We start from the raw sequence: 26232 nt of genomic DNA, 5'->3' as shown, positions 1-26232 counted from the left end.
CATTCTCAGTTCTTTTCATCTCCCTGGAAAAAAATATAATATAAAAATCTGGGGGGGAAATATAATGTAATATAAACATGAGGGCCTTATTCATGGAAATAATTTTGTTTAAACAGAAATTTATCACTAGTTAGAGGTGCCCTTGTGGGTCATTCAGTTCTATTTAAATACAACAACCACAGATTTTTTTTTTTAAGTGGATAAAAAGATCCTGGAAAAATTGACTGTATACTTATGCAAAAGGCTGTCTACCATTTTGCTTATGCATTAAATCCACAAACACACTCCAAACACTTTCTTCAAACATAATCAGAAGTCAAACCCCACAAATGCATGACAAACATTATTTCAAACAGTGAGGTCTTGTTTGTATTTCACAACTGCATATATTCAAAAGTGCAGGTGATACCCAATATGCAGCAGTTCATGCAGGTGATTTTCCAGGAGGTTTTGCTAACAATGCCTTTATTTTATATACAAAAATGTTTTTGAAATACGTATCTAAAAATCCATCAGGAAATATTTTCTGAAACTTTTCTTTACAAGGAGCATGCTTTAGTTTCACATCTGATTTACTTTATGACCTTTATAAAACTTTATTTTATAAAGTTGCATTCAGTCATTTTTTAATCAGAGAATAATTATTTAAATCTATCTGTGGATGGAGCTATTACTCAGTAAAGGATTTAAAACTACCTCCACAAATTCAAACTTTCAGAAATTTTTGAACTGGCATACAATTTGTATGTGTATGTATGTGTGTGTATCAAAATACTGTCAACAGGGCTATTATAATGAGAATACAATTAGTGTATCTAAACAGAACATATCTCAATAGGCTGTTTGATAACCAAGATTAATTAAAAGATGCTGTCATTAGAAATACTGTCAAAATGTTTGTTACCTGGGTGCCAGAGGAATAGCGGGCACTTGTTCGTGTTGTTGATGCTTTTACTGAACTGTGTGGACTCTCTGTGGGTAATCCACCACAGCAATATGAATGTCTGAAGCACTTGCCATACTCCTTGCGTACCTATATGTGAATAACAATGATCGTAATCAGATACATTTATATTTTCCTTTTTGAAATGTATTTCTATATAATAAAATGAAGCATATAACTGTGTTAGACATCCAATTAAACAAACATGAATATTGTACTTAACATTATTTTGCAACATTTACGATGTTCTGGGGACTGGTTCAGTACATTCCCAATTATATTCCCAAACACTGATTACAGGGGGAAAATAATGACACCTTCTTAGTTGTAAATATTATTTGGGGCCAAAGTATAAGGTGGCACTCCAGAAATTTTCCTTAGAAAAACTAGTGGGCCACCTGCAAATGGCTGGATTGCTATGGTCTGGGATGGAGAAATATTCCAGTATTTTCCAGAAAGTCCTGTCCCTCAAGTGGTAAATTTTGCACATGATAGATTAGATTAATATTAGATTAGATTAGACAGATATATAGAGATAGATAGATAGATAGATAGATAGATAGATAGATAGATAGATAGATAGATAGATAGATAGATAGATATAGATTTTTCAGTAATCAATTCATGTTCCCCAAATATAGATAGTCCTCATTTACTGATGGCAACAGGGATGGACAACTCTTGCTATAACTGATGTGATCTTAAACTGAAAAATCATGTGATTGTGCCAACTTATATCAGTTCTGCGAATCACCAGAGATTGTTAATGAGATGTCATGTGACCACAACTTGTAACTTCCTACCAACTTGCCCATTGACTTTCCTTGTTGGAAGCTGTCTTTGAAGGTTACAAATGGTGATCACATGCAACTATAGAAAATGTGAGCCAGTTGCCTAGCATCCAATCACTATCATGTACTGAGAGGATACTGCAATGGCAGCAACTTCACATCTCATCGTAAATCTCATTTTTCAATGCTATCATAGTTTTAAATAATCACTGAATGAGTGATCTGTAATTGAGGACTGCCTGTACATTATTCCATTGGCCAATGATTTGGGTACAAGTGTGTCAACTAAGTATTTTCTGTTAATACACAGACGATCATTCCACTTATTTTAAGCACTGTGATCATGACAGGATATTGAAGTTTCAAGACAGAATTGAATAGTTTCAAATAGCACCTGCTCTCTGAATGTAGTCTAGTTTAAATCATTAATCAATGTTTCAAGATATTAAACATGGTTTTTCCTTTTGTATTACACTGTGTGCCGAAGGCAGATATCTCTATGAACACGCTCAAATATTGAGACCATCCAGGCACTTTTCTCTCTGTCACAGCATCTGAGTACCGTTGGCTATAAATCAAGAAAGATTTTTTTTCTTGTGGCTACACACAAATATTTTGGGAAATCCCAAACAACAGAGGTCCCTCTGCTCATAGCATATACCTGTTAGCAATGGAACGGAAATGGAAAAATTATTTAACTTAAGGAATGGGATTGCTTTTTCAGCTGTTCCTTGTTTTAACCTGTACTGACTTTAATTATGTTTTACTGTTTGCTGTTTTGGTACGCATTCATTTTTGATTACTATTTTATTTTCCGATGTCATTGGTTTTGGTCAACCTTTTTCATATTTCATAGAAAGACAACTAATGCACATAAGATTAAATATACACATTACAAGATTATATAATTATATGTTATATAAATATAAGATTAACAAATAATATTGGATGCCCAAATGAGCAGATAGTGAGGGTATCATCATGCTGTGCCAAGGAAGAAACATTGGCCGGATGTCCTAGTACTTCTGATAAAGAACCTTCCATTCAAATATATTCTACAAATATCTTTTCACACAGATGCAACCAAATAACACTAAGCTAAATTTATGTTGAATATGCATGAACATATCACAACACAGAAGAGAATGAGCCTACTGATTTTAAGGGATGATAAATGTGGCTGAGCTCAAAAACTAAAGCCCTGTACTGATAAATAACACAAATATTTCATGGGCATGCATAACTATCAATTAAAAGATGCCAACAGCTATGGAATTCTAACCAAAAGATCCTCTCATTGTCTCCTAAATATCACTCTCTCTCAGGCTGATTTTGCCTAATTGTCTATACTGCTGCAAACATACATTTTCTATTGGACTGCACATTCCGCTGCCATCATTTCTAAATTACAGCTTGCTGAAAACCGAGGTAACAGAACTATCATCTTGTCAGGATGGGAAACATAATTGTTTTCACTTTCCCAATTTTATTTCTCTGCTCAATTTAGTGACCACTAGCAATAACCAAATAAAAAGACTGCATTAGCTACATATAGAAAAAAATGGGACAATATCCAGTAGCAGAGAATGAAGCTTTTAAACTTCAAATGATAATCTGAATGACATTGGAAGTATGAATAATCTTGACTTACTTTATCTACTTTTCCTACACTTGAATGGCATTTTGTTATGACTTTGTTGTGCTGGCTTTGCTTACTATAAAAACAAGATACTGCATGTTTCAAAATATTAACACTATAAATATAGTGCACCTTTGTATTTATGATTTTGAAAACAAAAAAACCCTTAATACTCTATTCTGAAAAAGTCTTCAATATTGTCTTTTTAATTTTATTTAAAAAAGTTAATATTTAATTCTGGCAAATTTACCCTTATAGATGATAATAGCTGTTTCAGGTAAAAGCACTATAGAAGTATGTATAAAAGTTGCAGCATACAAATTAGATGTCACAAAATTATAAACAAATTTTGAAATGCTGTTTTGATTTTAAATGCAAAAGGTTGCTTCTCTCTCAGTCTTTACATAAGGAGTATACATATGTGATGTATTACAAATAACTAACTCAGTTATGTCTTTTTAATCTAAAGATCTTAATGTAATGCAATACTCTTGAATCAAGAATCCCCAAATATAATCCCAATGTGATTAAATTTTACTTATGGGTTATTCATTTTTTTGTTTTATGATTATATTTCAAGATTTCTAATTGTAATCTTTCATCATTTAATTTTTGACACAATGATTTTTTATTGATGTTATAAAAATGCATTTTTCATACAATGCTAAACTATTATTAAGGTTACTTTGATAAAGCAAATAATATATTCAACTTACTGGAATTTAAAGTCTATGCTAGAACCAGCAATTGTTATCTTTATAGCTAATTATATTCAACAATATTTTCTATCAGAGTATTATATGTTATAATTAAAGACATTCTGCTTCTATAGTATGTGAAAAAAGCAACAGCAACGCCATACCGGTTCCCTTAAATAGCTTGCTGGTAAACTACTTTTGATGAAAACATTTTTCATGAATTCTTATACATAGTGATCTAATCAATAACTTCTAGATTGATATGTTATTCTACTGTATTTTTTTTCAGATTTATCATTTAGAGTTTTGCCATGTGGCTCTTGGTTCCAACAAAATAAAAGAAATAAACTATATGCTAAATATGTAATGCTCATTAGAAATGTGCACTTTGTGTCAAAAATTTATACATGCAATCTTTGTGAGGAAAAAAAATACTTAAAATAAATTTTTGTGCAGATTTTTTTTAACATTCAGTAAGTGGAGATGGAGAAAACCAATGCAAGATTCTCACTGGTATTTTGATTCTATTATATAACAACAGATGACCAAAATTTTGGTCAACAAGAATTTTTTTCTTGTTTTTCCTTTCAATGTGGTCTATAGTTTGCCACGTTTATGGTATATATTTTGTTATTCATTACAGATAAACACATATAAATGAAATTATCTGGAGATGACTCACTTTCTTCTGCAGCGCACAATGAAAGATGAAAATGAACATTCCCTGGAAAGCGTTAAATACTGTGAAGAGGTATGCCATCACAATAGTCTCCTCGTTGATGTAAAGCAGTCCAAAAGACCATGTTAGCCCAAGAAGACACAGGAGAGCAAATGCACCTAGAGCCCAAGACCTGAAAAATAAAATAAAATTAAGCAAGACTAATGAGTTTAAAAAAAAATTAATAATCTCAGCACAATTACAAACTTATGCATTACATTTTCACTTGCTATGGTTATCTATTGCTAGGTTTGCATTCAGACATTAAAAAATAGACTTTCGACTATTAAAGAAGGAACAGTCCTATCCTTTAGTGAAAGCAGCAGTGGTAGATGAGCCCTTTCTCTTATTCACGACTGAAAACGGACGGTATTATTTTGAAATGCAAAAATAGAATCCATGATCCTTTAACCTTTTGTTTATCTGTTATATACGTGTGTGTGTACGTGCATTTTATAACAAATATTTAGTCATTAATAGAAGCCAGGTTTTTTTTTTTAAAAAAATAAAAAATAAATGTGTTTGAAATTTGACATAACATACACAGATAAAATAGTTATGCAAGGTTTATATGGCAGTTCAGTAGCCCATAACCAGAAGCTCAAAAACTATACTAAACTAAGACTATATCTTCTAACTTTCATAGGAAAGTGTCTTGCTGAATGTGGTTAAGTATGTGGATTTAGCAGCGATATAAAATCTTTAAAGGATTTCATAATGAATAGTTTCGGGGAAAGAAAAAAGAAAGAAAGAAAATCGCAGAGGACAGCACAGAATGAAAAGGGAAAAGGGATTTATTCATTGCATTCCACATCTAACTAATGATCTTACTTGATAAATGGCTTATTATCTTCATAGCTAGAAAGCATTATAAGCAGAAAAGAGAAACAAAATTATTAGACAGAAATTTAATCTGAAAGTAATAAAAAAGCATTTTAGTAAAGTTCATACAAAAATTAGTTAAAAGGAGAGAATTCAAAGTGCAGATGCAAGCAATTTAAAATAATAAAGGCATTTAAGAGTTGAAAATAGTTTAGCAAATTAGATATTTTTGATTCATTAAAATTAGGGACAATCCAGGAAATTGTCCAAATTTTCAAGTTTTCTTTTTTCTTTTTTTAAAGTCATGCTTTAAATTTGTTAATATAGGGTTCTATCTTACCCAGGTAAGTCCGTATTATAGTAGCCATCACAAACACGGTAATTACTGGTGTAGATGAGAAGACAAAAAGAGGGAGAAAAGGAAGAAAAGAGAGAGATGCTAAAGATTAGCTCTCTCTCTCTTAACATGCAACATGCAATGAAGTTGATATTGTGACCTATCTAAGCAATATCTAGTTTGCAATGTTAGGTATCTTGCAAATTTACCCTTGTCACATTCTATTTTCAAAGACAATTTAAAAATCCAGTCTGCAGCACAGTTGCTTGGAACTTATTAGAGCTTGCTTCTTATGATAAAATTTATTCAGCCCTCCAGCATCAGACTAATACAATAACCTTGCCTGAAATAACCCTATGACTAAACGGTAAAAAGCTGGAATAGGCAACATAAGACTGAAGTGTTTTTAACTAGAAAACCTCAAATCAATTTCTATTCCTTAACCACACAAATAGCATGGACTGAAGCCGAAAGAGAAGGCTTTATGTTGCCTAGCTCAGCCTGAAGTATGATCCACCACTGTCAGTTTTATTAAATTAAACATTGCTTCAATTTCTGGAAAAGAGAGCATTAAGACAAAAATAATTATCTGTTAAATTAGCATGAAAAGGAAAGGATAACCATCAAGATAGCCACAGTCATAGGAGCAAACTATCTTAGGAGGTCAGAATTATGACTGGGGAAACTGCTGAGGACCCCTAACTGCTGAGAATAATTTAACAAAACAAACCCAGCAGAACAACATCAGCCGTGCAGAGAGGAATGCAATTTCGAGGGGCATTTTAAATGCAAATGAAATGACTGTGCTGCTCTGGAATTTCAGGAAGGCACCAAACCAAACGCCTTTGACCACCATGCCAAGGAAAAGGTTATTTAATTTCAACCTTGTCTGTAACATTAGAGCAACAAATGTGTTGAAAGCAAGACTGGTGTTGTTCATTTCTAACTGACATCTGTGGTTCCTGGGAGACAAAGCCATATGTTCCTAATGGAAGGGGAGCTTTCAATCAGCTGAAACAATCAGACAAATAATCACAGTTTTGGATCTGAACACATAGCACTTACTTAATGTTTTCCAACCTGCTAGAGTCTGGTTTCAAAGTGTTTGAGTGCTTCACCATTTTGCACAGTGTGATCACCAAGAAGATAAGATTCAGCTGTCAAAACAAGATACAAATGAAATTAAACTACTTCAAGAAACAGGTTGATTAATGACGATACTCCAGACTAAACAAAAAAGAGGAAAAGCTATCATTCTCCAAACTATTGTGTGACTGAGTATTTTCAGCAAAGTAGCTTCAGACAAAAGATTAGATCAGTGGTAAAAATCCAGCAAATATGTTTTTCAGATAACATCTTGCATTCTTTCCAATGTCAATCAAATTGACAGAATGCTTGTTTAAAGTTTTAGTATATTTATATAATATATACAATGCCTATTGTAAAATGTTACCTTATGCAATAATAGTAATAAAAAATAAAAACGAACCAGTGTATTTTTAAATGTGCTTCTAATATAGAAAGCTATATGTATAAGAAAAAAAATATCTCTTGCAGGTGAGAAAATCTTTTATCCAAAATTAATTGCAACAGGGGGTTTTGTTTTCTATTTTTTTCTTGCATGTGTTGGTGGGAATATGTTCAATGCATGGATTGTCTCCTTTTCAGGTAAATATATTTCTGTGTCATAGCACAAGGTAATAATTAAACACAAAATTCAAATAAACAAATCTTCTTCCAATTGTAAATAGGTACTGTTTCCACAATAGATACTAAGCCACCTATTTAATTTGTTCCTACAGTGAAAATTACAAAATGAGTTCTGAATCCCATTTAAAATTGGCAAATGAAAAATTTAAAGTACTAAATAACAAAATCATAAATTTGTTAAAGTATAAAAGAGAAAGACAAATTACAAGGCAGTAATTTTAGCATGATGTGATAGTTTATCATCAAATAACTTCAGTTATAAATAATTCATCTAATGGGTAGATACCCACAACATTAATTTTAGCCCCTCCCACACTTTTACAGGAATAAATAACAACCCATGACTCCCTTCTCCGTCCCTGAACAACCCACAGAACAAATTATGGGGTCCTTTGCATTCTATAAATTTCTTAGTAATTATTTCATTAACTTTTTCAATGCCTACTTATTGATGAATTCGCACTCTTCACAAAGTTAAAAAGAGCATGCCATAGAATAACAGATTACAAATTCCAAATCATGTATCTTCTATTTTTCTGCTCCTCTGATGCCCATTTGACACAGGTCTATTTGCTGAAATAGTCTTTTTCCACACAGAACTATTATTGTCAGCCTCGGAAAAGGTAAATATATTATTCCTAAGCTACTTAATCAAACTCTTATTGTCCTGTTCCCATTGCCTTGTGATTGTGGTGGTTTCGTGGTGTGACTGGTCCGCTTTCTACCTTGCAAAATGGTTTTATGACTTACACTGACAGAACTGCTCATATTTTACGTGTATTGATATTCATGTTGCCTGTGTGGATTTTCTGGCCCCAACGGGTAGAAATTACAACCAAGGGGCCTATATTCAGATCTTTGACATATTGCATAATGGCATTGGCTGCCTCTTGGAAACTGAACCCTTGGCTGATACAAAAAGAATAGCTTGTAGAATGATCTGCCAATATTTTGGCAGCAATGAAATTTAAAGCTGTGGTTGATGTAAGCATTTATATTAATCACATTTTATCATGTTGTCCCTTGTTTTCATGGCTTAAAGTATACATAGTTTAAGTCAAGGCAGTAGGGATTTTTTTTGTTTGTTTGTTGTAAAAGCCCCACTGGGGCCAGTCAATGAATATTATGAGTTTTAATAGCGCCAGAGTTACTAAGTGGGTATAAATGAAGCTGTTTCATCTTTTATTTTCATGTTTCTAATTTTTTTCTAACTTGCTTCTTCGACTGCCTAGGACCATCAGCACATTAACCAAAATATTACTACTGATATAAATATTTTATGTCAAAATGTTGTATTCAACTTTTTATTTATTTATTAAAATTAAAGCCTGACCTAAGCTGCATATAATGAGCCAGGTATCCATAGGTATTAATTGTGAAAAACAGTTATGATTTCCCCCCCTCAAAAAAAAGATGCACAAATGCAAAATTCCCAACACTAGCCCTATGTGGGCTGGCCAGGAGTGAAATTTAATTTGATCTTTGTTGTTCTCATTTAGCACCATAACTATTAACCACATTAGCTATCTTCAACACTTTCCTTTTCAAGCTACAAACATTACCCATGGCTACTATATGTGGCAGATGTAAGCTAGTATCATCTAACTGTTTCAGACGTCATCTGTCTTACATAGACAATTATTTATGTGCCATCCATTTTCTCTAGAGGTGACTCTGGACATGTTACAGATTTAGTGATTTAAGTCCAAAATACCTGGAAGGAGTTCCTGGTATGTGCCATTATAATTTACTTCGTGCTCTCTATGTCAATAAACTATTAATGAATAGAATCAGCCTAAAATGGAATTCTTGTTGCAAAATTTGGATGTAATAAACAAACAAATGCAACTTAATCAATACATTTGGAAGCTTCTGTTGAAAGAAGAAAAAATGGATGGAAGAAATTGGCCTTGTATTTTATCCAGGATGATAAATCTTCTGCAAGTGATGGGAGGGAGGGGAATGGAGTGGAAATGAAAGTATCTTAAAAGTACTATAAATCCAAGATGATGTGCCTATGATAACAATGCATAGGATGCTTGTTCTCTATATCTTAGTGAATGTAATATAAAGCAATAAACCCAAGTTCATTATCTGAAAAGCAACACTTAGAAACCTTTCAAATATCAGCAAGGCATTTATATAACCTTTCCTAAAACTATCACAATGAAAGAACAGCATCATGATGAACAGTGGCAAAGTCTCCTAAAAGATAATTGCCTTAGACTCCTGGTATTAACCATGACAACAATGACAACAACAATAAAAGGCAAACTCCAGTCTTCCATATTTTATCCTGTTCCTGAATACAAGTATGTAATTGGGGGGGGGAGGTTATGTTTTGATGTTACAACATTTGTTTTGCCATATACCTCCTCCTGTAGACCTATGATTTTGTCCCTTTCAGTCACAGAGAAGGAAAACAAGCAAACAAGAAAGGAAGCAAATAAACCTCATTTGAGTAACTTGAACCCTAGGATACATTTATAAGCTAAAGAACTTCAGGCAGATTGCTGAATTATTCAGAAATATGAGAAGCTAAAAACAGCTTGAAATGGTAGTCTACTTAAATAGAAGTGGGAGTCTTTCTCTCAGGACACATTCCTGCAAGCTGCAGTAGGTTTTCCAATGACTTTGGGCTTTTAAAAATAATTTGGAGTAATTTTTAAAGATGGGAATGGAAATGGGAGGCCTTATTCCAAACACTACCCCATTTCCCATGGGGTGAAATCATACTGTCATAGTTCAGCTTTTTTTTAAACCAAACTTCAACAGCACGATTTTAGGCATTTGAGTACGTGAGAACTAGAAGTTTGCTTCTAAGAGGATTTTCATTCCCATTCTCACCCAATATCAAAAGTGAAAAAAAAAATGACCGTGTTTTATATTTATTACTCAGCTATTTCCTCACTTCCTTTCCTTGTAAGTGATTTTATAAAACAGATTGCTTGAATTTTATACTGCAATCCTAAATTCCCAATTATATAGAGTTGGAAGATTCTCCTAGCTGATCTAATGTTCATTAGTTCATGCTGACAATGGTATCTTATTTTAATAACTCAATATAATAATAACAAGATAAAACTAATATTTTATATGGCCATAAGGCCAATATATTTAAGCCTTTCCTTTTCCTCTAATTATGGGAAAACTCAATATATGATAGTTCCCATTTTATCCAAACTTCTTGAATTTAAATACCTATGAAACATCCTGTATATAACGTAAAGCATCTTAAAATGTAAGTTATGTTCACAAAATAGGAGAGACTTTGTCCATATTTGGATCAGCAAATCAAAGGTTAGTGTCTAGTATTTTATTGCCTCAGAGCAATAAAAATCCAGATACAATAAGGGCACTAGGGTGAGTTAATATTTACCTTCTTAAAACAGGAATTATTGAACTGTTTTTCACCATTCATGAGACAAAACCTTTTTTGTGAAATGTTTGTGTGACATTTCAGGATGCAATTCCTGAAAGTTCAGGAAGTTTTTTCACCAAAGCCCAACATGAATGGCAAGGTTATCAAGTCATTTGGAAATGTCCAAGATGAATGTGGATTTTTTTGGGGGTGGTGGTGGTGGTGGAGCATGCGGTTAATTTTAGAGCCAACAAATCCACTTAACCAAATCTTAGTTTAAAATTTATTTCACCTAAGCTGGAAGACCTGACATGGATTGAATAAGACAGAAAAAAAGGGAACACCATGCTGAAGTAACCTTCCTGAACAGCACAAGTTCTGACTCTATTTGTAATCTCTGGAGTTTTGTTTTTTTTAAAAAACCACTAGCAATTCAGCTCCAAAATGGCTCCAGAGTCTTCTCTTTAACCATACAAGCCCCATTCCTCTCTGGAACATGCAGTGTGAAGAAGACTTCTAAATGCGTTGCAAATTGAACTTTCACTGAACTGGATGAATTATTAAAATTGGAGCTAACCAAATGACAAGAACAGTTCGTGACGTGTCATGATCCAGGCTTCATTAAATCATTTCAGGCATACTAATAGTTTTCTGCCATTCATTACTTATACACAGAGTTTTACATAGATATAACAGCCCTGGTTTCCCATAGGTAAAGATATAAAAAAAAGTTCTTAGACTGGGATGGCATAACAAAAACTTTCCTTTTTAACAAAGCAGAAAAATGATCCTGAAAATGTATCGTCCTTTACTTATCTAAAGTCAATTTAACACTACAGCAGCATAAAGCATATTATGAATTACTTGTCTTTTCACGATATCATTTCTTTTTATAACTTACTTATATTATAAGAGGTTGGATTGGAGATTTTGTCACAAAGCAAATTTATTAAAAAAGCCATTTACTATTTATTTTGTGTATAAAAATATCCTGTTCTTTTTAAATCAACTTAATCAACTGACTTTATAATTCTTTGTTTTTTAAGTACAGAATGTATTTTTAGCTCCTTTTGTTGTTGAGTTACATAAATATCAGGAGGAAATTCAACAGATTAAAGGGAATAATTCCTTCCAACTCCGAAGTCTCTTTCTCAGCAATTCTTTGTTTCTAATTTATAGGAACAATAAGAACTGTATTCTTAACTTCCTATTTCTCCCTCATTCCACTTCAGCCCTTTGAAGCCAGAATATAAAGGAACAAATCCCATTCTTCTTTATAAAAGTGATTTTAAAATGCAATTAATTGTATCAGTAATCTGATTGAACATTTTGAAGTTTTTTTAAATTTGGAGTCTCTTTACCTTGCTTTTAAATTTTGAAGGTGCATCTAAAATTTTCAATGTTATATTGTTTACGTATGTTATTCATATTTTGCCAATTAATTTGATGCAATAAAAAAATTAAAAAAATAAAATTAAAATATTAAAAAATATTAAACATTTAACAATCCTGAACCTGCTTTATACAAATATTTGGGGGAAATTAGATTTTTAATCTCTCTCAAATTTATCATACTAGAAATATATACAGTACATTTATTCCAGTTTTTTAAAATAAATATAGCAAGTTCAAACCAAGAACATTTATATGCCTATCTTATGAACATTATATTATGGTAAAAAATTTATTCAAACAACATTAAATAGGTATTTTTCTTGACTTTCATATATTATACTACTTTGCACATTTTAAAATATATAAACGTGTATTTTAACTACACAAGTTGTTGCTGTCTCGGGGCTTAAATTTAAGATTACTAATTATGTGCTGAATTCAAAGATTCTGGGTGCCTAAATATTTGTTACTGGGCAACAAATTCTTCCTTTCAAAGGAGGGAATCAAGGACAACCACCCCCCAATTTATGTTATTAAAAAAGGACTGGATTATTATAGTAAAAGTGAAATATTCATAAGATAAAACAGGCTTTTTACTGTTAATATTCATCCCTTACAGATTCTCTCAACTAGTTTCTAAATGTTCATTAACAATAGCTTACACATTTTAAAATTTTTCTATAATAATATTTTTTTTAAAAAAATAAAATAGCCAAAGTCTCTAATCCTCAATTATCTTGTAACAAATTCTTCATCAAATCCATATTTCTCCCAACCAAGGCTTTCAAAAATATGTGGCATATTTATGAAAGTAAATAAATGGTTAAATGCTAACAAGCAGCTTTTGAAGTGATAACGCAAGCATGGCCGTATTTTCATAATGAAGGTAATCTTAAATTCTTGAATTATGTTGATTGTCCATTTATGCTTATGATTCTTGTTTGGCTACAATATTCACATTCAACTATTCCTGAATCATTACACCTCCTGTCTTTTTTTTTTTTTTTGGTGGGGACGATTAGAGGGCAATGCAATTGTCAGAGAAGAATTACTGCAAGGAACTCTGCAGTGATTGCTACCTGCTGTTTCATATTTTCTGAAGTTGGGAATACTGTTCCCAAAGGCCTTCCACTTCTCAAACTAAATGATTTGCAGGATAATAATGTCATGGCTGGCAAATAATAGTGGACTCTAACTGTATATGGTCAATACGATTAAAGCCCATCACTCTGATTTCTATTCTGACCTGGTTAGAAGAAAGCAATATATGCAGCAATGCCCAAGACTCAGACAAAATGTAATGTTTTAGAAAGAAAGAGAACAAACTGAACGAAGAAGAGAGAACAATAAACATTTTTTATAAATCATACATAAACACATTCCCATGTTCTCAAACCTATCTATTAATATAGGTGTTTTAAACAGACATATTTTATGCCTTCATGTAGAAAAAGAAATTTTTAATTATTATATGTACATCCAGATAAAGTGTCATTTTTACTACTCCCTATTATTAATACCACACTTCTGTAGTTTTGTTAAACTATTGTTCATTGTGAAGTTAAAAAAACCAAACAGACTTCATTATCCAAATAGCCTCTACTAAATTTGTACAGATCAACCTCATTCAATGAGTTACACAGTTGAAAACATGTTGCATAAAAACAATTCATTGATATTAGCAAGTTGAACAAGTCAAGTCAGTGAGCCAAATGCAAGCATATTCCTTTTTATGGGCATTGAAGAAAAGAAGTTGAAGAGAGTGAGTATAAGAAGGCTTTTCTTTGAGGGTCACACATGTTTTAACATTAAATGAGGAATGAGAAACAGCACAGTATATTGTACTGTTTCATTTGTCCTCCACACACACTTACATCAATCATGACTTTTAAGAAGACAGATGGAAAACTTCATAGAACAAGTTCTCTAACATTACATACTACTTGAGAGGATTCAAAGAATGGAAATTGGAGATGGAATCATCTTTTAAGTAAGGAAGCCTTTTAATGAGATAATTAATTATTCTTCAATATAGATTACCAAAATATATTACCAAAAAGAGCTCTATAAGGAACAATGAAACTAAAAATAGTCTTCATGCCATAATACCATAATAACCATGAACCCATTCATGACATTCATGGCAATTATTTATGATAACTCTAACCTTTGTTATTAACTTAACAATCAAATTGTCATCTGTATTGTTGTACAAGTAAAATCAGCTGCAAGTACAACTGTTACAGTATATACTGTGCTATGTGTTGATGATAATAGCCTTTCTATATTATTCAGTTCTAACTGCTGACATTGCTAGATTTGCCTGTTACCTAAATGTTGAAAAAAAGTGCTGGTTTAGTCAATCATTATTATGCAACTTACTACATAATTTCATAGTTCTTCATTAATTTGATGGGAAAGACCACTCACTTTAGTCCAAATTAGCATGAAGAGGACTAGTTAATTCAACAGCCCTTCTCAACCGTTCCTTCCTATTTTAAGATTGTGCCTTTCAAAAGCTAATCATGATGGCCAAATGGCTCTTCTAACCCATATAAGGCATGATATAGGAATGCACCGGAAGGTAGAATTTGGACCGTGTGCACTCCTTCTTCTCAGCCAACAAAAAAATTCCACTTCCCTTTGTTTTGGATTATTTGTTATATGAGTTATTTTCCTGTTTTTAAGTACAAGCCACTGATCTCAGTTGTGTAGCTTGTTGTGGATAATATGATTGCTTTGATTTATTTAAGTTGTTGTAATCACTGTATTTTTGAATGTGTATATATATATATGAATGAGATCATGTTTGTAGTTACAAAGCTGGTAAGCTTTTCTTAGAAGATAAAGAACTAAAGTCCTATTCAGTCATTGCTGTTTCTGAGATATGACACATTTTGCAATTTAGAAAATTGTTTATAGAATCAGGGTACACAAACAGTACTAGATAAGTTAACTTTGTATAAGACTATAAAGGCTAATGTTGATATAATTATATTTGATAACATCTCAAAATAAAGATGTTGGAAAGGAATTAGACATTTCAATTTTAAATGCATGTCATAGACTGTTTATAACAAGTTATTCTAACTCTTAAAGCTAAAGGGATCTGATCCAACAGATGACTACAGTGGTTAGAAAACACACATAAAAAGGTGTAAACTCCAGAATGAATTTAAATAAAAGGAATAAGAAACACTCCTATGTACACCTTGCTTACATGCGTGCCACTGAGTTCAATTGATATTTTTTCTAAGTAGTCATATTAGAATTATACCATAAATAAATTCAATTAACTATCCACGTTTAATTATTTTAATTACTCCAGTGATTTGTATGTTGCCAACCCCTCAAATGTAAGGCTGTTTACAATATTCACAAATTAAAACAACATAAAACATCTATAAAATTAATACATTTATTACTGTCCACCAATTAAAAATCCTTCTTTCCAAAGATTTTGTAGAAAATAACTCTTTTCTTCCATTTACGTAAAGATCAGAAGGGTGGAGAAAGCTATTTCACAGTACAAAGTTATCACAGATAAGTTATTTTTCCAGGTCCTAGTTCCCTTGATTTTTCAAGAACTAATGCCTGTAGTAGTTTATACTATATAGAGCATGCAGCCAGATAAGAAGCTATCTGGCTGCAAAGGTAACTAGAGACCCAAGCGATAAAACACTTTATAGGTAATCACAGCATCTTGAATTGGGCCAAGAAACCTATTAGCAGTCAGTGCAGTTCCTGCAAAATACATGTTATTCTGCTGAACTGGCTAGCAAATGAAGAGCAGCATTCTATGTCACATAAAGCTTCCAAGTTCTCCATAAGGGCAGCCCACGTAAAGTAAATTATAGTAGTTTAACTGAGATATAAAAAGGACACTTGCTGCTTTCAATGTGTTTTGGTCCAGCAAAGGGTGCAACTTAGAAACCAGCAAAGCAGGCCCACATTTTTTTTTGGGGGGGGGGCTAGTCTCCACCTGTTCTAGTAGAGAGAACTGAGACTAGGAAAACTTTTAAATTGTGCCTCAGTTCATTCAGGTAAAGTTTAGCTCACGGAATTGGGAAATGTATGCACCAATATTACTTCCATCTTGCTGGCTAACTCTTAGATATAAAGAGTTTTATTATAAATTATCTATATTTTTAATCATTTGCATGTATTGATTCAGGAATTTTCTTAGGTGGTGCATCTCCTGCTGCTATTCAGTAAAACAAGGAGCCCACCTGGGTCAATATCCAAGAAGAAGCTGCTTAAGAGCAGTCATAAGAAGTTTGTTACTGTCTTCATATTCTAGACGTGTCCACTGAATCATTGGAAATTTTTCCAAGTGCCTACTGGAAACCAGCTGGATCCATAAACTGTGTGAGTTAAACCATCTTAATGGTTCGATATGGAAGCTGGTAGAGGCCACAAGCCTCAAATGTTAACTGTGCTAAAATCAGTTTTCTGTGCTGAAAGTGGATGAATAGCCTTCATAGTTCACTAAGTATTAGAAATCCAAAAGGTATCACCCAAAGGAACAATACAGACATGCAAGGATTAAAGTTCACATTTATAATTTATACAGCAATGCTGCTCTCCTTATAGAAGAGATTTGCATGGATAGGCCCTAATTCATTTCAAACATAGCCACCAAAATCCCTGAAAATTGACAAAACATTTTTTGATTTATTTATAAGTATTTTTATAAACAAATATTATGATTTAATAACCAAAACATGATATATCAAATTAATCTGGGATAAAAACTAAAAATGAAAGAGGTCATATTCTTACCAGAATAATGAAGGTAACAGGCCCAATAAAACTCCAGATAAAATAGTTGTCCACCTTGAGCCAGCAACTGTTTCAGAAAAGAGAAAAAAAAAAACCACTCTATGAATGAAGAATATTCTGGAAACTGCAAAAAATTAACTCTCACAGAGATCATGTTTATGACATCACTTTTAGCAATGGCATTAAGTGGAAATCCATTTGAAATCTATTCTTACAAATAAGCTGTATCTCTTCATATGTTAAGTTTGGAATTTTGGGAAGACTGGCCAAATCAGTGAAAGTGAAAATAATTAATGAGCAAACGGAATCAACACTACCTATATCCATCCATCAACCCATCCTCTTTCTCCTTGTGAAAATCAGTTATGTGTTTGTTCATAAAACATTCTTTGTGTGGAAATCTGAACAAACTAAACCAGAAGTCCCTGGTTTCATGGAGAAAGATTTTTCTACGGACTGGAGAGTGTGTGGTTTTGTGTGCTGCCTGCATCTCACGGGGCTTTGCTTGTTTGTGTGGACTGGTTGCTGGCATGCCGCGGTCTGGTACCGGTCCACGAACCGGGGTTTGGGGAGCCCTAAACTAAACTATAGATAAACACATATATTTTATGCAATCTTGTAATTTTATTCATCATATTTTTGTGTTGATTACCAGCTCTTATTTTCAAATTTAGCCAAATATTTACAAACCACAGCCTCATAATAATAAGTAGGTCTGCAGTATTGTCCACAGTTCTATTTATTTTTCTTGAGATCCGGAATCTATCTAACTTATCTAACACAATACATAATTTCTTTCTTCACCATGATTTATTTTCATCTCACTCTCTCTGTCCCTTTCTACTTTTTGTTCTATTAAATCAAGTTGAGAGTTGATACCAGGAAAATAAAGAAAATGCTGAAAAATCAAATTAATAAACAGCATGGTAGATGAGATTAATCTCCTGCAATCTTTTCCTCACATGGACTAATTTTTATGATTCTGATACACATGTGGTCCATGTCCCTGCTGCACAGTACTTTAAATTTGCCATAGTAGTATTTAATCTATTGCTCAACTAAATATAGCAAGAGGTAGATCCTAGTAAGCTTGGCTGGGGAAAAAAAACACCACCAAGCAAGATCAAACCTGACTTCCAAGGGAGATTATTACAAAATTCCCAAGCTGAAAGCTAAACAAGGAGGCGAAAAAACAAACAAACTGATTTCACTGTAGCCATGAAAACAGTATATGTCTATTCAATCACCAGGCATCAAGTTTAATTCAGCTTTATTATCTGATGATCACAAACATATCTATCAGAAATTTAGAAAATAATTAGACATCCTACTTTTTCAGCAAAAAAGTGCATTACCAATAAAAAGCCACCATTCCCAACTGGATATTCAACAATTAAAAGGAAATAGCATTAAACTAAATTAACCATTGGCTATGAGGACTCAATTCATTTAATGATTCACTTTTTATATATTACAAGTAGCTCCCTAATGAATCACTTTTATTTATCTTTCATCAACAGCAAAATTAAGCAGACTTCTTGTATTAAACAATATCTGACCAAGCTCTAAGTCAGTGATGGCGAACTTTTTAGAGACCAAGTGCCCAAAAACTGGCCCCGCCCCTGCTCCACCCCCCACCCCGCCCCCGCTCTGTCCTCCATCCCTGCCCTGCCTGCCCATAGGACCACTCACTGCCTCCAGGGCCTGCCACAGATCGCCCAGGCAGCCCAGCAGTGCTATGGCGGCCACACCCTCTGCCCACGCCCTGCAGCATCAACTGCATGATGGGGTGTAAGGGATGGGCCACACTCGGGGGCGACTCTCCTTCAGGGGGCTGCTGGAGAGGAGGGGGTCATGGGAGGAGGCAAGGCTGGGGCAACGGCACTTGTGCCCACAGAGAGGGCTCCGAGTGCCACCTCTGGCACCCGTGCCATAGGTTCGCTACCACTGTTCTAAGTATTTAATCAATGGACAAAGCAAGCACTATTAGAAGGCATATTTATGCCTTCAGTTATATAAATCCTCAGAAATATCTTGGGTCTATCTTTTATAACTTTCTGTAATTTATAAAATATAACCAAATAAAAATATATATGCTGAAATACTCAGCTATTATTGTTCAGAAGATATCGTACCAGAAGACCAATTGAATAATTGTATCTTTAAAAAAAAATAAAACTAAGGCATTATATTTTGCAATAATATAATTTGACGTCAGCAAAATTCCCCATACTTATTCTTTCAAGTAAGTTCCAGTGGGACTATAAATAAAAGTAACCAAGATCTGTTATGAATGAAGACAAATATACGTATTCCAGGATAATGATGTGAGACCGAATTTGGGTCAGTCACTAGACCAGAGATTTATTCTTCTGAGCTTTCAGACACATGCTAGAGCCCATCTTCTCTCTAATGGAATATGTGCTTTGGTCTGTTTGGTGTATTGATGGCTGGCGATTGGCTGTTGTTTCCTAGCGCTACCAAGCCCTTGGCTCCTAAGTATTTGATAATTCATTGGTAGCCTCCATTGCAATGCACAAGAACACAGATTTAATTTCGCAGCAACTAGGATCGTTGGCCATGCAGGTACAAAGATAGCCAGGGAAATGATTGAAGCCTGGAAATGGACCCCTTGTCAGTTAACAGGAGTGCTGAATTACCACCAGTTTATCAAATACTTAGGAGCCGAAGGCTTGGCAGCACAAGGAAATGACAGCCAATCACCAGCGATCAACATACCAATCAGCCAATAGGAAGGCACTACATAAACACGACTCATAGAACAGCCCAAAGCATGTATTCCAGTAGAGATAAATTCCCTGAAGATGGGCTCCAGCATGAATACAAAAGCTCGGAAGAGTAAATCTCTGGTCCGAGTGACTGACCCAAATTCAGTCTTGCAAAGTCTGGTGTCTTCAGAGCTCCCCCTTCAAAAACAAAACAAAACAAATATTCCTTTTCTTCTCTAATCATTCTAGCCAGCTTCTTTTAATATAAGTAGATACAAAGTAAAGTAATGCCATAATTAAGAATCTGGAGTGTATAAATGTTCTATAAATAAAAACATTATAAAGGACTTAAATAGAACCACATTGCCATTCCCTACTAAAAATGTCTTCAGATGTTCTTTTACTTGTGTTTCATTCATCATTTATTTCAACAGGCTTGGCTTTCTGTCTGATAGCTAGCACATTTAATAAAATAACCCAAAATACTAGATGCTAAGCATATACTTACGCATTGTTTGCTCCATAGCTTGTATAGTCAATAGCTGCTGAAACACCAACAACAGTTGCAGGAAAGAGATAGCCAGCAACATAATAGTACTTCTTCCTAGAATATTCACTTTCAAATACTTCTACTAACATAAGATAGAGTTGTACCCCTTCTAGGCACATCCAGGCAAAGGCTGCCAGGAAGAAAAAATGTAAGAGGCCTGCAAATATGGGGCACGCAATCTGCAAAGAAACAGAAACAATCANTATCTGACCAAGCTCTAAGTCAGTGATGGCGAACTTTTTAGAGACCAAGTGCCCAAAAACTGGCCCCGCCCCTGCTCCACCCCCCACCCCGCCCCCGCTCTGTCCTCCATCCCTGCCCTGCCTGCCCATAGGACCACTCACTGCCTCCAGGGCCTGCCACAGATCGCCCAGGCAGCCCAGCAGTGCTATGGCGCCCAGGCAGCCCAGCAGTGCTATGGCGCCTCTGCCCACGCCCTGCAGCATCAACTGCATGATGGGGTGTAAGGGATGGGCCACACTCGGGGACGACTCTCCTTCAGGGGGCTGCTGGAGAGGAGGGGGTCGTGGGAGGAGGCAAGGCTGGGGCAACGGCACGTGTGCCCACAGAGAGGGCTCCGAGTGCCACCTCTGGCACCCGTGCCATAGGTTCGCTACCACTGCTCTAAGTATTTAATCAATGGACAAAGCAAGCACTATTAGAAGGCATATTTATGCCTTCAGTTATATAAATCCTCAGAAATATCTTGGGTCTATCTTTTATAACTTTCTGTAATTTATAAAATATAACCAAATAAAAATATATATGCTGAAATACTCAGCTATTATTGTTCTGAAGATATCGTACCAGAAGACCAACTGAATAATTGTATCTTTAAAAAAAAATAAAACTAAGGCATTATATTTTGCAATAATATAATTTGACATCAGCAAAATTCCCCATACTTATTCTTTCAAGTAAGTTCCAGTGGGACTATAAATAAAAGTAACCAAGATTTGTTATGAATGAAGACAAATATACGTATTCCAAGATAATGATGTGAGACCGAATTTGGGTCAGTCACTAGACCAGAGATTTATTCTTCTGAGCTTTCAGACACATGCTAGAGCCCATCTTCTCTCTAATGGAATATGTGCTTTGGGCTGTTTGGTGTATTGATGGCTGGCGATTGGCTGTTGTTTCCTAGCGCTACCAAGCCCTTGGCTCCTAAGTATTTGATAATTCATTGGTAGCCTCCATTGCAATGCACAAGAACACAGATTTAATTTCGCAGCAACTAGGATCATTGACCATGCAGGTACAAAGATAGCCAGGGAAATGATTGAAGCCTGGAAATGGACCCCTTGTCAGTTAACAGGAGTGCTGAATTACCACCAGCTTATCAAATACTTAGGAGCTGAAGGCTTGGCAGCACAAGGAAATGACAACCAATCACCAGCCATCAACATACCAATCAGCCAATAGGAAGGCACTACATAAACACTACTCATAGAACAGTCCAAAGCATGTATTCCAGTAGAGAGAAATTCCCTGAAGATGGGCTCCAGCATGAATACAAAAGCTCGGAAGAGTAAATCTCTGGTCCGAGTGACTGACCCAAATTCAGTCTTGCAAAGTCTGGTGTCTTCAGAGCTCCCCCTTCAAAAACAAAACAAAACAAATATTCCTTTTCTTCTCTAATCATTCTAGCCAGCTTCTTTTAATATAAGTAGATACAAAGTAAAGTAATGCCATAATTAAGAATCTGGAGTGTATAAATGTTCTATAAATAAAAACATTATAAAGGACTTAAATAGAACCACATTGCCATTCCCTACTAATAATGTCTTCAGATGTTCTTTTACTTGTGTTTCATTCATCATTTATTTCAACAGGCTTGGCTTTCTGTCTGATAGCTAGCACATTTAATAAAATAACCCAAAATACTAGAAGCTAAGCATATACTTACGCATTGTTTGCTCCATAGCTTGTATAGTCAATAGCTGCTGAAACGCCAACAACAGTTGCAGGAAAGAGATAGCCAGCAACATAATAGTACTTCTTCCTAGAATATTCACTTTCAAATACTTCTACTAACATAAGATAGAGTTGTACCCCTTCTAGGCACATCCAGGCAAAGGCTGCCAGGAAGAAAAAATGTAAGAGGCCTGCAAATATGGGGCACGCAATCTGCAAAGAAACAGAAACAATCAAATGCAAGCTACAACTTCCTCAGCCTTTCTTGTTTAATCTGACATTTCCAAAATAAGAATAAGGTGGTTCCAACCCAGTGCTCAGATTTTAGAAAGAGCCTACTACACACAGTCTCAGGCTAAGAGAACCTTTCCAAAGCCAAAGTTTATATTCAGCATGGTTAAATCTCTGTGTGTTCTCGGCAGCTGTACCCTGTCCTTTGTGGCACTCTGTAAGTTAAGATATGGGAAATGTGTGCCTGTTCACATTATTCAGTGTAATGGAATATCATGTATGGAAAGCAGCCTATTAATTTTGGGTACGGAAATCTTAACAGTCTGCTGCAAGGCTTATACCGCAAATGATTTGGTACAGAAAGATAAAGAAACACTGCAGCTAAATGTATTATTTATAACTTCTGTTGAAAAAAATAAAAGAATACGCTATTGCAAGGAATTCCATTTTCTTTCATATTCAATTTTTTTTTCTTTTCTATATACGATGAAGTGCCATATTGCTAACCAGGCTAAGAATGAAATCCTTAAAACTTGAGGAAAGCTTTATTTTAGAAAAATTGGAATTCTGTCTCAGTTCTTGAAATGTAGGTCTTCCATCATGAAAGGTGAAGATAATGAAAGGAGCCTCTTTGAGGGAGGTGGGCGGTTCAGAAATTTTAAAATAAATAAGTGGAACAATGTTAGCGTTATTCACATTATTAGATGTGTAATGGCAAGAATGTACAACTCTGTACATTTAGTTGTACAGTGACTGTTCAAAGTTATGAGACTGCTCCAGGGCTACTTACAACTCAGATTCAACATTCTGATAGCCCCTCCCAGTCACGTGATCATTTTGGATGCTTGGCAACCAGCTTGCGCTGACAGCATTCTGCAGTCACGGTAACAGTGACTTACAATGTTTTACAATGACATTTACTTCCAGTTTCTGGGGGGGGGCTATTGCAGACAATGGATTCTCTTAACGACCACTGCATTTAATGGCTGTGGCGATTTACTTAACAACAGCTGCAAAAAAAGGGACATAAAATTGCGCCCAGTCACATGGTGATATGCTTAATAACTGGGCATGACTTAGGGCCGAAACTGCACGCTTAATTATGCTTTTAAGTCGAGGACTACCTGTACCACAAAATCCCTAATAGGAATTTAAACCTTTAAGAGTCCTGCTTTGATTTTACTCCTATCAGCAGTACTGCTTCTGTTTTATTCCTATAAATGTTATTTTATTTGGTTTGATTCACACTTCGTTGTTAGAGGACCACAGAGCTTTTACAAGGAGCTGTATGCCAGTATGAATGATTATTGCAATGCTTGCTATTTGTGCACGTAGAACCTGTGTCTCTTAAAAATACATATGCATGACCCTAAATCAGAATAATGTGCCTGCCTAAAGGCTTTTCAGTCAACAGTTTCTGTTGCAGTACTTTTTATCTCCTATATCATGCAGAGAGTGGTTAATTAAAACAGCTACAGTTTTAACATGAGTTAAATCTGGACAACGCTGCTTAAAAATAAATAATTCTCTTCTAAAGAAATCAATTTTTCTGGCACAAGAACATCTAGACAGCCCTTCCTGGCCTCTGGTGCCCTTCAGATAAGCTGAATCCAGTTTCAAGCATCCTGGAAGCCATTTCTTTAGAGAACCAGATCTAAGTGGTATAATAATAAAACTGATGTTCTACTACAGAATTATGGCTCCCTTTCTGTCCACCTTCAAAAAAATAATTTAAATCTCTGTTTAAAATTGTTTCTGTGAAGTTTATAATATTTACGAATGTATCCTAAACCCAATTAATTTCACTACAGTTTTTTTTTTTTTTTTTTTGGCTGCTCACTGTGTTTTGTTTTTCTATTGTTGCTTGCTTGATCATCCAGTCTGGAGAGAAAACTGGGTTACAAAATAAATACATCATTTTTTTTATTTTTATTTTTTTGAAAACATAAACCTGTAAATGTATACAAGTCTGGAAGGCTTACCTTATATTCGGTTTTATCGATGCCTATTAGGAAAATAAATTCTGCAATGAGGAGGTTAATGCAAAGGTTCTTGTGAATTGTGTTCCGATCACTTTGAAGGCCACGGAAGAAACAGAAAGTAAAGATGCAAATTGCCAGGCAGACGAGGGATATGACAATTCCTACCCAGGTGATGACAGTGAGGAGTAAGCCATGCATTCCATTTTTGTACTGGAAGTAATGAAGATGGAGGAAAATTAGTGTCATTACCGACTAATGGACAAGTAAAATACCAGGTTCACATCTAACACTAAGGAATCACAATTTTGTTTTATACAAGAGCTTGGCTGGTAAAAAAAAGACAGATTTGTTTTTCAAATTTGCACTGATAACAAAGAGAGATAGCAAAGCGAGGAAGCCCAACCTATCTGTTGGTCTGTCTATAAAATAACTTGCAATCTACTCATTATGAAATAATTTTATGATGCTAAAATAAACAATATAAACATTAAACTGAAAAGACAAATTTTGGGAAATTGTTCTGTTGAGTGTACAAATGAAGTTGAAGTACAGTGGAATTATTTAGTAAAATGTACTATTCTTAAATAAAATAAATACATATTTTTAAACATTCCAGTTAAGTAAAAGATATTACTGGCTGGGTCTCCACATCACATCACAACAAGCCATAATGGTTTATAATTTATGTGAACCTAGTTTTAGTGTTATGAAAACCATAGTACATGACTTAATGTTGCACATGTATGCATTCAATATTAGTTTAGTCCATAAATGACGGTTTCTAAATTGTTGCTTATTAATATCCGAACCTAACCAGTCAAAGAAGAGCTATATTTTATTGTTATCTTCACAGTAGTGTCTGGCAGGGGATGAAAAATCAGCCTGATGGCCTCTGATATGTGGGCTGCCACTGAGGTTAGTCCTTTCCCTCTTGTTCTTTAGTGTTTACATAAAGCCAGTGGGTATGATATAATTACTATGTTAATAATAACAAACTTCACATTGCCACCCCAGGTTGTAAGTGAGATGCTGTTGGTGTCATATTCTGGTACCTGCAGGTTATAATAGTCTGGATGAAAGAGAATAGACTGAAGCTGAACCCAAGCAAAATAGAATTGTATAGCACTATCTCTTGATGGACAGGCACTCTCCATGAAGGAACAGATTTGGGATCTGGAGTCTTTCTGGATTCATAACTCATTCTGGAACAATAGGTGGAGATTATGGAAAGGGGTCTTTGCCCAACTTTGGCTGGTGTGCCAGTTGCATTCCTAGGAGTACCTAGGTATAATAACTCATCAGATTATCATCCAGGGTTTTACATGGGGCTATCTTCAAAGGCAACTTGAAATACATCGGCTTGTAAACTTACTGGTTCCTGGCACAGGAAGCAAAATCAACAATTCCAGAAGACCTACACTAGTTGCAAGTACAAATTAAGGTGCTATATTTCATGGCATAGAGCCCGAGAATTTGCAGGACCACCAGTTTGAAGCAGAATCAGCGTGACCCACTAGATCAAGCATGAACAAGTTGTAGAAGGGAAAGGGCTGCACTGATAAATTAAAAGTAATTGTGAGTCACAAACGAATAGCTGTTGTGCCAATTAGCTTGATTGCGCAGGGTT

General features: G+C 34.6%; 1 protein-coding gene across 4 annotated transcripts in view; it reads right to left on the bottom strand.

The window, feature by feature from the left end:
- The window catches only part of ADGRL2 (adhesion G protein-coupled receptor L2), a 222282-nt gene that overhangs the window by 11541 nt on the left and 184509 nt on the right, over positions 1-26232 (bottom strand). For 3 of the 4 annotated variants that reach the window (XM_015815684.1, XM_029284078.1, XM_029284079.1), the window contains exons 13-18: positions 24606-24815; positions 22385-22605; positions 17197-17263; positions 7014-7105; positions 4754-4922; positions 905-1033 (exon numbers count right to left, since the gene is read on the bottom strand). In XM_015815684.1, the coding sequence (XP_015671170.1) occupies positions 905-1033; positions 4754-4922; positions 7014-7105; positions 17197-17263; positions 22385-22605; positions 24606-24815 (888 nt within the window). Of the gene's footprint in view, positions 1-904; positions 1034-4753; positions 4923-5951; positions 5997-7013; positions 7106-17196; positions 17264-22384; positions 22606-24605; positions 24816-26232 lie in introns of all 4 variants that reach the window. The other variant, XM_029284080.1, reaches the window with a different exon arrangement.

This window comes from Protobothrops mucrosquamatus, unplaced genomic scaffold, assembly GCF_001527695.2.
Source record: "Protobothrops mucrosquamatus isolate PMUCROS unplaced genomic scaffold, P.Mucros_1.0 scaffold365, whole genome shotgun sequence".
NCBI lineage: Eukaryota > Metazoa > Chordata > Lepidosauria > Squamata > Viperidae > Protobothrops > Protobothrops mucrosquamatus.
Note: the sequence above shows the minus strand (reverse complement) of the source record. Positions and strands in the feature narration are given on the sequence as shown.